General features: G+C 37.7%; 3 protein-coding genes across 3 annotated transcripts; 1 reads left to right on the forward strand and 2 right to left on the reverse strand.

Annotated features, from left to right (window-relative positions):
• Nucleotides 1-2,529: 2,529 nt before the first annotated feature.
• Nucleotides 2,530-4,433, reverse strand: LOC145889702 (ephrin type-A receptor 5-like). Its single transcript, XM_082980703.1, has 3 exons — nucleotides 4,321-4,433; nucleotides 3,929-4,038; nucleotides 2,530-3,663 (listed from the first exon to the last, which is right to left on the reverse strand). Exons 1-3 carry the CDS (start codon nucleotides 4,363-4,365, stop codon nucleotides 2,838-2,840), a joined length of 981 nt encoding a protein of 326 aa, XP_082836829.1. The 5' UTR covers nucleotides 4,366-4,433; the 3' UTR covers nucleotides 2,530-2,837.
• A 3,571-nt stretch (nucleotides 4,434-8,004) lies between these two features.
• LOC145889703 (ephrin type-A receptor 5-like) lies at nucleotides 8,005-9,908 on the reverse strand. Its single transcript, XM_082980704.1, has 3 exons — nucleotides 9,796-9,908; nucleotides 9,404-9,513; nucleotides 8,005-9,138 (listed from the first exon to the last, which is right to left on the reverse strand). Exons 1-3 carry the CDS (start codon nucleotides 9,838-9,840, stop codon nucleotides 8,313-8,315), a joined length of 981 nt encoding a protein of 326 aa, XP_082836830.1. The 5' UTR covers nucleotides 9,841-9,908; the 3' UTR covers nucleotides 8,005-8,312.
• Nucleotides 9,909-12,880: 2,972 nt separating this feature from the next.
• LOC145890246 (NXPE family member 3-like) lies at nucleotides 12,881-13,426 on the forward strand. The gene has a single exon (XM_082981266.1). The coding sequence runs from the start codon at nucleotides 12,881-12,883 to the stop codon at nucleotides 13,424-13,426; it is 546 nt and encodes a 181-aa protein (XP_082837392.1).
• The last annotated feature ends 332 nt before the right edge of the window (nucleotides 13,427-13,758 follow it).

The raw sequence follows: 13,758 nt of genomic DNA on the forward strand, positions 1-13,758 counted from the left end.
GGAAAATCACATCAGTAAACAGATATACCACCTAGAACATTTTGCACTTTCTGAACATTAGTTAGTCACACAACATTTTGTTTTAAAAACGCTTAGTTTTCCATTCAAATTAGCCTACCTGTGTCATAAAAAAAGTGAAATAAATGTTGATAGACATCCTATTTAGTTAGTGTCCCATTTCAAGAAATCAAATTGAAAAAAGGCCTCTTAATGTCTTTACATTTTACAGGATTTAAATGCAATTTATTCAGGGTAACTATGAAGTGCTAGCAAACAGTCAGCTAAATAAAATAAGAAACAACATAAAAAAAGAAGTATTGGTAAACCAGTAGGCCTACTAATCAGAATTGTTCTTCTGGCACTCAAGTTTCTAGTGTTTATTTGAAACCGACGTTTCGTCTGCCATCCGGCGAGACTTCCTCAGGGTTATGTTAGCAATATTGCATCAAGCGCATAAACACAAAAATCGCAAGAAAAACGCAAGAAAACACGCTTGGTGCAATATTGCTAACATAACCCTGAGGAAGTCTCGCCGGATGGCAGACGAAACGTCGGTTTCAAATAAACACTAGAAACTTGAGTGCCAGAAGAACAATTCTGATTAGTAGGCCTACTGGTACCAAGAGCAAACTGCTGACCCTACAGCGTTTTTCGTTGACAACATTGACTGCTTCTCTATTTGCTTTTTTCGTGCTGGAAATTAAGAATATGCAACTTTTTGGACGCGTGCGTTTGACTTTAGTCCTTTTGTTTGCATTATTTTGGTTGTTGTTTTTAGAATACCAATGATTCCGTAAGGGCAAAATATTTCAATCGAAGTAATCAACTGGGGATCTATCCTTTACATATAAGCATATTTATGACAAATTAGTTCTGTACCACCTGAATTAATTTGGAAAGACATTTAAACTCACACAATCTCAGTAGTTATATATCAACAAAAGACACTGCATAAGTAATACATTTCTGCCAATAGGAACTATAGACTACTACAGGCATTGTTGGTTATAGACAGGATTGAGATGGCAAGAAAGATTTCCCAGGGGAAATAACAATTGAAAAACAAAATCAACAGTCGCCTGAGGAGATGTGGGAATTAGGGAAACGTAAAATCGCATCAGTAAACAGATATAACACCTAGAACAGCTACGTTATAAGACCCACATTAACCAAATAGCGTAAAGAATACCCAGCATTTCATCATCTCTCTTTTAAAACACACGCACAAAAAATAACATGTAGGCTTAAATTGCATGAGAAATGCAATCGAAACATTTATTTTAACAATAAGAGTACATTAAAGAAAAAAACTGTTCACAGTTCTGTTTAAAACTTAACAAATGTGCAAAAAACTGTGTTTTTTTGGAAAATCAGTTGGTTATCAGATAACGAGCCACATTTGCAGAACTTTCGGTAAATGAAACTCTTCCAACCACAGTACCGACATTGTTGTACAAACTCCTATCTTTAAGAATACCCGAAGAAAAATCGTCGTAATTCATGTTGTAGTGACCCGCAAAGCATTTTTAATTTGTACCTACATGTTGTGGTTGTAAATCAGATTTTCCAACATAAACGGCACAAAAACGAATCCACTTATAAGTTTAAATATATTTAAAGAAGGCGCCAACTGCATTCACCTGTCAACATTTTTTGTAAAGTCTCTCTATTCAAACCGGTTTTAGCCCTGAAATCGTTCATCTGTGCATCAGTTAATGCACGGTCGTATATCCGGATTTCATCAATCAACCCCCTGTAGTGATTGGTGCCGTCCCAACCAATGACAAGAGCTGAATCAGCCTAAAGATAAATATACGTGTTACGTCAGAGATTAACTTTACCGAATAACTATTCAACTGACATAAGAGGTCCACACCTTTTATAATTTAATATCGACAAATGTTTAAATTTTGGCTTTACCCATTCAATGTTGGGGACGTCTGAAAGAGTAACTCGAATTGTCCCATTAACAATCAAGGACAGCTCACAAGATGACGCATCGTCACGAACAGTCACGTGATTCCAAGATTCAGGGTTGATTAAATTGGTTGTTGTAAAATTTGATGACATTGTGAGTATTAAGTCACTACGATGTAAAAGTAAAAAAAAAATGCAGAAAAGCAACTGACAGATTTCAGCCTGAAACTGAAGTTTCTGAGATAGAGGACTATTCTTTACAGTTTGGAAACAATACGACAAATATCACATAAACATGGTTACGCTGTTAGTTATTTCACACGAAAAAACTTCGTAAAAACGTTGACCCGCTAGCGTCCTTAACATGCTACATGATCAAAAATCGGTCCATATTTACAAAAATCAAGTTTGGACACTCCAGAAGTATTGTGAGGATAGTGTTTACTAGTTTAGCGATTTCCAAATCGCGAATTGTTTACACCAAGAAATATGACACAGAATTTTACTGTCTTCGCTTTGCTAATAATATCTGCACCCTTTTTCTATTCGACTTAGAGACAGAATTTATTATTTACAAACTGTTTGCGTAACGACATATAATTGAAACCATTTATGTACCTAGACACCTCCACAACTACGGCACATGGGGCAAAAATATATATTTGATCATTTCCCGGCGTAAAGAACTTACCGGCTTAAAGAAGTAGAATTGCAATTAAACTGAAAACACCATTCAAACAACAGACCCTGTCACAAACCAAACTTTTGAAGCATAAATATACAATTAAGTTTGAAAGTATTCAATTAGAAATTTGATTGTAATCCATCAGGTAAATATTCGATTTATCACAATAAAAATTTCCAATAATACAATATATAGGCTATGTACGAAATCTGAAGATTTAATCACGGCTTGGCATCTAATCAGCTTCGTCCAAATATTCTTCATATTCCACCAAACCGTGGCAGCTAAGCCACAAACCAAACATTTCACTTAGATCAGAGGCTGTAGGACGGCTATTCGGATCCTGATGCCAGCATTTTACCATGACTTGCCACAGAAACCGCGCGTGCTGTAATTCCTCATGGGTGGCAGAAATATGTTTCTTATCTGCTGGTCGATATCCATCCAAAACCATTGATATTATGTCATAGACATTCATTTCACCCCATGGTAATCGGCGGTAAAGGATCATGTGAATGACCAACGCAAGACTGTATATGTCTGAGCTACAGTGAGGTATTGGAAACTGACACTCGGACGAATTATCGCTGTCGTAAGTGTAATAAAACTCTTCGTTTTCCGTATCTTTAGACTGCATGTAGGCCTGTAGATCGGCTTTCAATACCTCAGGAGCCGCGTATGGAATGCAAAATAGATTCACTGGGCATCCTTCTAAACATTTCCCGCTTTCGTCATACAACCTACTACAGCCAAAGTCTGCAATTTTGCACCTCAGTTTGTCTGTGATCAAAATATTATCAGGCTTGAGGTCATTGTGAATGATGCAACGACCTGAAGAAAGGTTGTGCAAATGGTTCAATCCCACAACGATGTCATAGCACATAAGAATGCGCTGCACAAAGGAAAAACTTTGATTTTGCATCAAGAGTAACTGCTCTAGATTTGGTCCAGGAAGGTATTCCATGATCAATGTCCATTCTCCACCAACAGCATCACACCCGTAAACACTTACTACACGTTCATGGCTGGCCTCCTGTTGAACCAATGCTTCATTTCTTAACCTATGTACAAGGAAAGATAAAAACAAAAAATATGCCGCTCACTCCGTTAAATATATTTATGTAGAAGTAATGCCATGCTTTCGCATAGCAAGGCGAGATCGCCCCACTGCGCAGCCCCTTTACATATATTTATGTATTTACGCATGTAATAATTAGACGTTGGTGGAATCTAATCAAATCGATCGCGCAAATTATGATAGCACAAAAACTGGTAGTAAAACAACCTCTAGCTTTATTGCATATGATTATCACGCCGACAATTTACCATTCCTTTTCCTGTTGTCGTCTCGCTGTTTTGAGTGCGACCCTTCCAATACCTTCCACTTTTGCCCATTTTACGTTTCCAAAGAATCCGGAACCTACTTTGTCTCCGATCTTTCAAATACAAAACCTTGAATTTATAAACTTTTAATGACCATAGTCAATCCACATATTCGTATGTGTACTTTGTATTGTACAAACTGCTGGTTAATAATTGGTGTTAAGTGTTTGATTTTATGTTGCATTCCGCTGTCAGCTCTAAAACACTTGACAAACTAGTGACACAGATTTTTTAGGAAATTTTCACACAACTTATACAAACGCTATTAGCTGTAACATCTGGAGGTGGGTTTTGTATATTGGATAAAAACAGTGGTCACAGTGATTATAAATTACCTTCACTTGACTCGCGTCCACTTCTTTTGATGTTTGATTCCCCATCTACCTTTCAGTATCAGTAAAAATATATACTTAAGTTAAACTGCACAAACTCTCAGTTGCCGTACACCTACAACACCACAATGCAAATTAAGCATTCGCTATAAGGTTGTAACCACGTACACCTAACTTTAGTCAATATTTCACAATTTTGATGCAGCTGTTTCAACACGAATTGCAAAAACATAACTGGTTCGCGAGTTGGGCGAAACAAGAGTTTCTAACCATCAAGCTGCCACCTTTATCGCGCTAGGCAAACACAATGAGGAGACGAAGTTGTGCGCATTGTAAACAGACTATTTAATTACATGGGGAAACTGCTGTTTCGTTCAAACTTTGGCCAATTTCAGTTTGCTCGGCGTGGTTGTATAAACAAGTGTGCAGACAGTTGCGAATTGCCACGTTCGGCATTGACACAATGTCGGCTATGTGTCACCAAACCAGCACATATAATCAAAACATGTTTTTGTTTTCTAACGATATTAACCATCTTGTTCGGATAAATTGACCATATCAATCAAGTTACCCAATACACTCAATTGGTTCAGTTAGTTACAATTACAGTTACCATATTTAACTTATCAAATCTGATACAATTACGGTTAACCCACAATAGGCAACAGCCTGTACAAAAAACATACTTTTCACCCAACGTGGCTCTAATCCGTACAAAAATCGCTTATTTAAGGACAGAATCATTCTTAAAACGTATCACTCTGGCGTGAGGAATATTTCAAACTACCGGAAGACTGCTCCAGTGCTGGGAATGCGCCGATAAGTGGCAAGATATTAAGCGTCACCATCCAAAAAGCAAAACCTTATGCAGTTATCGGATGATAGATCTGTGCTTTATTCATAAACATTTCTGTGACAAATTTGTTCCGTTATACCTGAATTTATTTGGAACAATTCAGATATAGGTTCATTCGATATTCACGAAACTAAGCACAACTAATACATTTCTGTCTGTAGGATTGTAGCTGTTTTCTAAATATACTACTTGCATTCTTGGTCATAGACAGGATTGAGATGGCAAGAAGATTTCTTAGGATAAACCACAATCGGAAAAACAAAATCAACGTTTGCCGGAGGGGATGTGGAAAATCGGGAAACGGAAAATCACATCAGTAAACAGATATACCACCTAGAACATTTTGCACTTTCTGAACATTAGTTAGTCACACAACATTTTGTTTTAAAAACGCTTAGTTTTCCATTCAAATTAGCCTACCTGTGTCATAAAAAAAGTGAAATAAATGTTGATAGACATCCTATTTAGTTAGTGTCCCATTTCAAGAAATCAAATTGAAAAAAGGCCTCTTAATGTCTTTACATTTTACAGGATTTAAATGCAATTTATTCAGGGTAACTATGAAGTGCTAGCAAACAGTCAGCTAAATAAAATAAGAAACAACATAAAAAAAGAAGTATTGGTAAACCAGTAGGCCTACTAATCAGAATTGTTCTTCTGGCACTCAAGTTTCTAGTGTTTATTTGAAACCGACGTTTCGTCTGCCATCCGGCGAGACTTCCTCAGGGTTATGTTAGCAATATTGCATCAAGCGCATAAACACAAAAATCGCAAGAAAAACGCAAGAAAACACGCTTGGTGCAATATTGCTAACATAACCCTGAGGAAGTCTCGCCGGATGGCAGACGAAACGTCGGTTTCAAATAAACACTAGAAACTTGAGTGCCAGAAGAACAATTCTGATTAGTAGGCCTACTGGTACCAAGAGCAAACTGCTGACCCTACAGCGTTTTTCGTTGACAACATTGACTGCTTCTCTATTTGCTTTTTTCGTGCTGGAAATTAAGAATATGCAACTTTTTGGACGCGTGCGTTTGACTTTAGTCCTTTTGTTTGCATTATTTTGGTTGTTGTTTTTAGAATACCAATGATTCCGTAAGGGCAAAATATTTCAATCGAAGTAATCAACTGGGGATCTATCCTTTACATATAAGCATATTTATGACAAATTAGTTCTGTACCACCTGAATTAATTTGGAAAGACATTTAAACTCACACAATCTCAGTAGTTATATATCAACAAAAGACACTGCATAAGTAATACATTTCTGCCAATAGGAACTATAGACTACTACAGGCATTGTTGGTTATAGACAGGATTGAGATGGCAAGAAAGATTTCCCAGGGGAAATAACAATTGAAAAACAAAATCAACAGTCGCCTGAGGAGATGTGGGAATTAGGGAAACGTAAAATCGCATCAGTAAACAGATATAACACCTAGAACAGCTACGTTATAAGACCCACATTAACCAAATAGCGTAAAGAATACCCAGCATTTCATCATCTCTCTTTTAAAACACACGCACAAAAAATAACATGTAGGCTTAAATTGCATGAGAAATGCAATCGAAACATTTATTTTAACAATAAGAGTACATTAAAGAAAAAAACTGTTCACAGTTCTGTTTAAAACTTAACAAATGTGCAAAAAACTGTGTTTTTTTGGAAAATCAGTTGGTTATCAGATAACGAGCCACATTTGCAGAACTTTCGGTAAATGAAACTCTTCCAACCACAGTACCGACATTGTTGTACAAACTCCTATCTTTAAGAATACCCGAAGAAAAATCGTCGTAATTCATGTTGTAGTGACCCGCAAAGCATTTTTAATTTGTACCTACATGTTGTGGTTGTAAATCAGATTTTCCAACATAAACGGCACAAAAACGAATCCACTTATAAGTTTAAATATATTTAAAGAAGGCGCCAACTGCATTCACCTGTCAACATTTTTTGTAAAGTCTCTCTATTCAAACCGGTTTTAGCCCTGAAATCGTTCATCTGTGCATCAGTTAATGCACGGTCGTATATCCGGATTTCATCAATCAACCCCCTGTAGTGATTGGTGCCGTCCCAACCAATGACAAGAGCTGAATCAGCCTAAAGATAAATATACGTGTTACGTCAGAGATTAACTTTACCGAATAACTATTCAACTGACATAAGAGGTCCACACCTTTTATAATTTAATATCGACAAATGTTTAAATTTTGGCTTTACCCATTCAATGTTGGGGACGTCTGAAAGAGTAACTCGAATTGTCCCATTAACAATCAAGGACAGCTCACAAGATGACGCATCGTCACGAACAGTCACGTGATTCCAAGATTCAGGGTTGATTAAATTGGTTGTTGTAAAATTTGATGACATTGTGAGTATTAAGTCACTACGATGTAAAAGTAAAAAAAAAATGCAGAAAAGCAACTGACAGATTTCAGCCTGAAACTGAAGTTTCTGAGATAGAGGACTATTCTTTACAGTTTGGAAACAATACGACAAATATCACATAAACATGGTTACGCTGTTAGTTATTTCACACGAAAAAACTTCGTAAAAACGTTGACCCGCTAGCGTCCTTAACATGCTACATGATCAAAAATCGGTCCATATTTACAAAAATCAAGTTTGGACACTCCAGAAGTATTGTGAGGATAGTGTTTACTAGTTTAGCGATTTCCAAATCGCGAATTGTTTACACCAAGAAATATGACACAGAATTTTACTGTCTTCGCTTTGCTAATAATATCTGCACCCTTTTTCTATTCGACTTAGAGACAGAATTTATTATTTACAAACTGTTTGCGTAACGACATATAATTGAAACCATTTATGTACCTAGACACCTCCACAACTACGGCACATGGGGCAAAAATATATATTTGATCATTTCCCGGCGTAAAGAACTTACCGGCTTAAAGAAGTAGAATTGCAATTAAACTGAAAACACCATTCAAACAACAGACCCTGTCACAAACCAAACTTTTGAAGCATAAATATACAATTAAGTTTGAAAGTATTCAATTAGAAATTTGATTGTAATCCATCAGGTAAATATTCGATTTATCACAATAAAAATTTCCAATAATACAATATATAGGCTATGTACGAAATCTGAAGATTTAATCACGGCTTGGCATCTAATCAGCTTCGTCCAAATATTCTTCATATTCCACCAAACCGTGGCAGCTAAGCCACAAACCAAACATTTCACTTAGATCAGAGGCTGTAGGACGGCTATTCGGATCCTGATGCCAGCATTTTACCATGACTTGCCACAGAAACCGCGCGTGCTGTAATTCCTCATGGGTGGCAGAAATATGTTTCTTATCTGCTGGTCGATATCCATCCAAAACCATTGATATTATGTCATAGACATTCATTTCACCCCATGGTAATCGGCGGTAAAGGATCATGTGAATGACCAACGCAAGACTGTATATGTCTGAGCTACAGTGAGGTATTGGAAACTGACACTCGGACGAATTATCGCTGTCGTAAGTGTAATAAAACTCTTCGTTTTCCGTATCTTTAGACTGCATGTAGGCCTGTAGATCGGCTTTCAATACCTCAGGAGCCGCGTATGGAATGCAAAATAGATTCACTGGGCATCCTTCTAAACATTTCCCGCTTTCGTCATACAACCTACTACAGCCAAAGTCTGCAATTTTGCACCTCAGTTTGTCTGTGATCAAAATATTATCAGGCTTGAGGTCATTGTGAATGATGCAACGACCTGAAGAAAGGTTGTGCAAATGGTTCAATCCCACAACGATGTCATAGCACATAAGAATGCGCTGCACAAAGGAAAAACTTTGATTTTGCATCAAGAGTAACTGCTCTAGATTTGGTCCAGGAAGGTATTCCATGATCAATGTCCATTCTCCACCAACAGCATCACACCCGTAAACACTTACTACACGTTCATGGCTGGCCTCCTGTTGAACCAATGCTTCATTTCTTAACCTATGTACAAGGAAAGATAAAAACAAAAAATATGCCGCTCACTCCGTTAAATATATTTATGTAGAAGTAATGCCATGCTTTCGCATAGCAAGGCGAGATCGCCCCACTGCGCAGCCCCTTTACATATATTTATGTATTTACGCATGTAATAATTAGACGTTGGTGGAATCTAATCAAATCGATCGCGCAAATTATGATAGCACAAAAACTGGTAGTAAAACAACCTCTAGCTTTATTGCATATGATTATCACGCCGACAATTTACCATTCCTTTTCCTGTTGTCGTCTCGCTGTTTTGAGTGCGACCCTTCCAATACCTTCCACTTTTGCCCATTTTACGTTTCCAAAGAATCCGGAACCTACTTTGTCTCCGATCTTTCAAATACAAAACCTTGAATTTATAAACTTTTAATGACCATAGTCAATCCACATATTCGTATGTGTACTTTGTATTGTACAAACTGCTGGTTAATAATTGGTGTTAAGTGTTTGATTTTATGTTGCATTCCGCTGTCAGCTCTAAAACACTTGACAAACTAGTGACACAGATTTTTTAGGAAATTTTCACACAACTTATACAAACGCTATTAGCTGTAACATCTGGAGGTGGGTTTTGTATATTGGATAAAAACAGTGGTCACAGTGATTATAAATTACCTTCACTTGACTCGCGTCCACTTCTTTTGATGTTTGATTCCCCATCTACCTTTCAGTATCAGTAAAAATATATACTTAAGTTAAACTGCACAAACTCTCAGTTGCCGTACACCTACAACACCACAATGCAAATTAAGCATTCGCTATAAGGTTGTAACCACGTACACCTAACTTTAGTCAATATTTCACAATTTTGATGCAGCTGTTTCAACACGAATTGCAAAAACATAACTGGTTCGCGAGTTGGGCGAAACAAGAGTTTCTAACCATCAAGCTGCCACCTTTATCGCGCTAGGCAAACACAATGAGGAGACGAAGTTGTGCGCATTGTAAACAGACTATTTAATTACATGGGGAAACTGCTGTTTCGTTCAAACTTTGGCCAATTTCAGTTTGCTCGGCGTGGTTGTATAAACAAGTGTGCAGACAGTTGCGAATTGCCACGTTCGGCATTGACACAATGTCGGCTATGTGTCACCAAACCAGCACATATAATCAAAACATGTTTTTGTTTTCTAACGATATTAACCATCTTGTTCGGATAAATTGACCATATCAATCAAGTTACCCAATACACTCAATTGGTTCAGTTAGTTACAATTACAGTTACCATATTTAACTTATCAAATCTGATACAATTACGGTTAACCCACAGTAGGCAACAGCCTGTACAAAAAACATACTTTTCACCCAACGTGGCTCTAATCCGTACAAAAATCGCTTATTTAAGGACAGAATCATTCTTAAAACGTATCACTCTGGCGTGAGGAATATTTCAAACTACCGGAAGACTGCTCCAGTGCTGGGAATGCGCCGATAAGTGGCAAGATATTAAGCGTCACCATCCAAAAAGCAAAACCTTATGCAGTTATCGGATGATAGATCTGTGCTTTATTCATAAACATTTCTGTGACAAATTTGTTCCGTTATACCTGAATTTATTTGGAACAATTCAGATATAGGTTCATTCGATATTCACGAAACTAAGCACAACTAATACATTTCTGTCTGTAGGATTGTAGCTGTTTTCTAAATATACTACTTGCATTCTTGGTCATAGACAGGATTGAGATGGCAAGAAGATTTCTTAGGATAAACCACAATCGGAAAAACAAAATCAACGTTTGCCGGAGGGGATGTGGAAAATCGGGAAACGGAAAATCACATCAGTAAACAGATATACCACCTAGAACATTTTGCACTTTCTGAACATTAGTTAGTCACACAACATTTTGTTTTAAAAACGCTTAGTTTTCCATTCAAATTAGCCTACCTGTGTCATAAAAAAAGTGAAATAAATGTTGATAGACATCCTATTTAGTTAGTGTCCCATTTCAAGAAATCAAATTGAAAAAAGGCCTCTTAATGTCTTTACATTTTACAGGATTTAAATGCAATTTATTCAGGGTAACTATGAAGTGCTAGCAAACAGTCAGCTAAATAAAATAAGAAACAACATAAAAAAAGAAGTATTGGTAAACCAGTAGGCCTACTAATCAGAATTGTTCTTCTGGCACTCAAGTTTCTAGTGTTTATTTGAAACCGACGTTTCGTCTGCCATCCGGCGAGACTTCCTCAGGGTTATGTTAGCAATATTGCACCAAGCGTGTTTTCTTGCGTTTTTCTTGCGATTTTTGTGTTTATGCGCTTGATGCAATATTGCTAACATAACCCTGAGGAAGTCTCGCCGGATGGCAGACGAAACGTCGGTTTCAAATAAACACTAGAAACTTGAGTGCCAGAAGAACAATTCTGATTAATAAGTATGCCTGGCAGCAAAAATAGCAGTACAGTAGACCTACGTTTCTTTGAATCAATCTACGAATGTTAACATTCCTTTCTTTTGGAACTTACCGAAAGGGGTTTTTGTTCATAGAAATTTTACTGCAAAAAAACGAACAAAATATATACTTTAACCGGAACAAATATCTGAGAACATAATATCAATGAAAAAGATGACAGGAGACCTGGTCTTTTGCCTCCGAGGATTATTTTTTCAAAAACATAAGAAACAGTACACACTCTAAAGTCGGTTTACCAACCCCAACATTACGATCAACAATTACACCTGGTTAAAATGAATTTGATGCCCCATCGTTGCAATACCATGAATGTTCCACGTAGGCGATGTCCAAGTGCGGCACGCGTCTGATGTTTTTAATTGTGTTAAGGCTTTGTGTTGAGGTTTGCGACTTCAAACTAAAGCTTCCCATGGAACTTTGTTTGCCGACAAGAAGAAAGAGTGGGTACCAAATGCAACGCAAACCACTTTTCAAAGCCTGAGCATGTAGTAGGCCTATATTTAATTACCTTTTAAGCTTAATAGAATAGGCTATTTTTATAATGATCTTGTTAATGCCTTTGGTACAAACTTTCTTGCATGGGGTCAGTTGATTAAAAGTGGAAAGTCGTTATGTGGGCGTGTTAATTAGGCTACAGCGACATTCATAGAGGGTTTAACTACATTACTCTGTACTTCAATAAGATAGAGATTGTGTGTTTCTTCGCTCAGTGGCATTGCATTAGCCTCACCTGATTGCATTAGCCTCACCCCCTTACAGCAATCTATACCTCATCATTTTAGGTGCGATGTCATAACTTTAACCTCACCTGATGATTCTAACATAGCCGCACACTATTGGTGAAGACCTATAGTGTTCCCAGTTCTTTCGTCTTTTTGTATTGCAGGAGGTGATGATGATGTATAGATTGCTGTAAGGGGGCGACAGCAGATAAGTTTGAGAACCACTGGTCTGGGGCACTTATTATGGTCCATTGTGAATTTAATAACGTTCGTTTTTGCTTTGGACGCAAGTTGTGTATGCATTGACCCTAATAGGCTTAGCAATGGTAAGCAGCAAATCGCCATGGTAAACGCATCTTAAGAATCACTGGCAGAAGGAAACCTTGCGTATGGTGCTGCAACGAATTGACAATTAACGAAACTAATTAATACGTATAGGTCATATTGTGCAATGAACGACCAACAAACATCAGATTCACTTCTTTGTGATAACAAACATAAAACGATTTCGACGAAGGTTGTCTCAGACGCAAAACCATTTACTTCATCGGTGACTCGACAATGAGGCAATGGTACTACAGCAGCTTGTCGAAAGTGTTGTCGCTGACGGACCAAAGAAGAGCTGTGAACGTATCGGAGAGAATCACTTTTAAATACTTCCTGCACGGAAACCCGCTGTTAAACCCAGGGCCCCCGAGCAGCAGACCAAAGATAGTTGATACCAAGGATAAAATTCAGGGAAATGAAAACAAAGACATAGTTGCGGTTTTTAACATCGGTGGTCATTCCTTGCAATACGACCCCTCCCTGAACATGCACCGAATCGCCGCCATTAAGAAAGCAGTGATCAGACTACGTCGGCGGGTTCCGAACGTGAAGATATTCATCCGCGGCAACATTCGCTTTGTGGAGTCGGTTAATGTGGCTGAGAGCGAGTGGCTTTACATGAGACTGGAAAAAATTATGCGAAAAACTTTCTCCGATCTTTCCTATGTGGGATTTATTGATACATGGGACATTACCACCCTGCGACCCGGGGATAATTTGCACGCTGCTCGATTTGTTGTCGATGATTTCATTTCTCTGTTTCTGTCTTATCTTTGCTAATAATTGCCGAAGACAAAGACAACTGAAGCAGTGCCATCACACTAATTTCCCACAGGTTCATACAAGTCGCGACTAAACCAAGCACGTCCCTGAGCCATTACGGTTCCAATTGTGTATTTGTCTTTTGTTCCATTGATACTCCTGGGAGCACCAATTACTACACAAAGAATGGGTATTATTGCTGACAAAACAAGTTCTGGCCTACGTTTCTGTTTAAATAACAACAACAATAAATCCAAAGCGTTTTTCAAAAGGGACGTATTTAGATATAGCTGGTCTGTATTGTGAGTATGTGACGATCGTTTAAAAACAGTTTGCGTTGAACAGTTGTG

This window comes from Ascidia mentula, chromosome 2 (genome assembly GCF_947561715.1).
Source record: "Ascidia mentula chromosome 2, kaAscMent1.1, whole genome shotgun sequence".
NCBI classification, from domain to species: domain Eukaryota; kingdom Metazoa; phylum Chordata; class Ascidiacea; order Phlebobranchia; family Ascidiidae; genus Ascidia; species Ascidia mentula.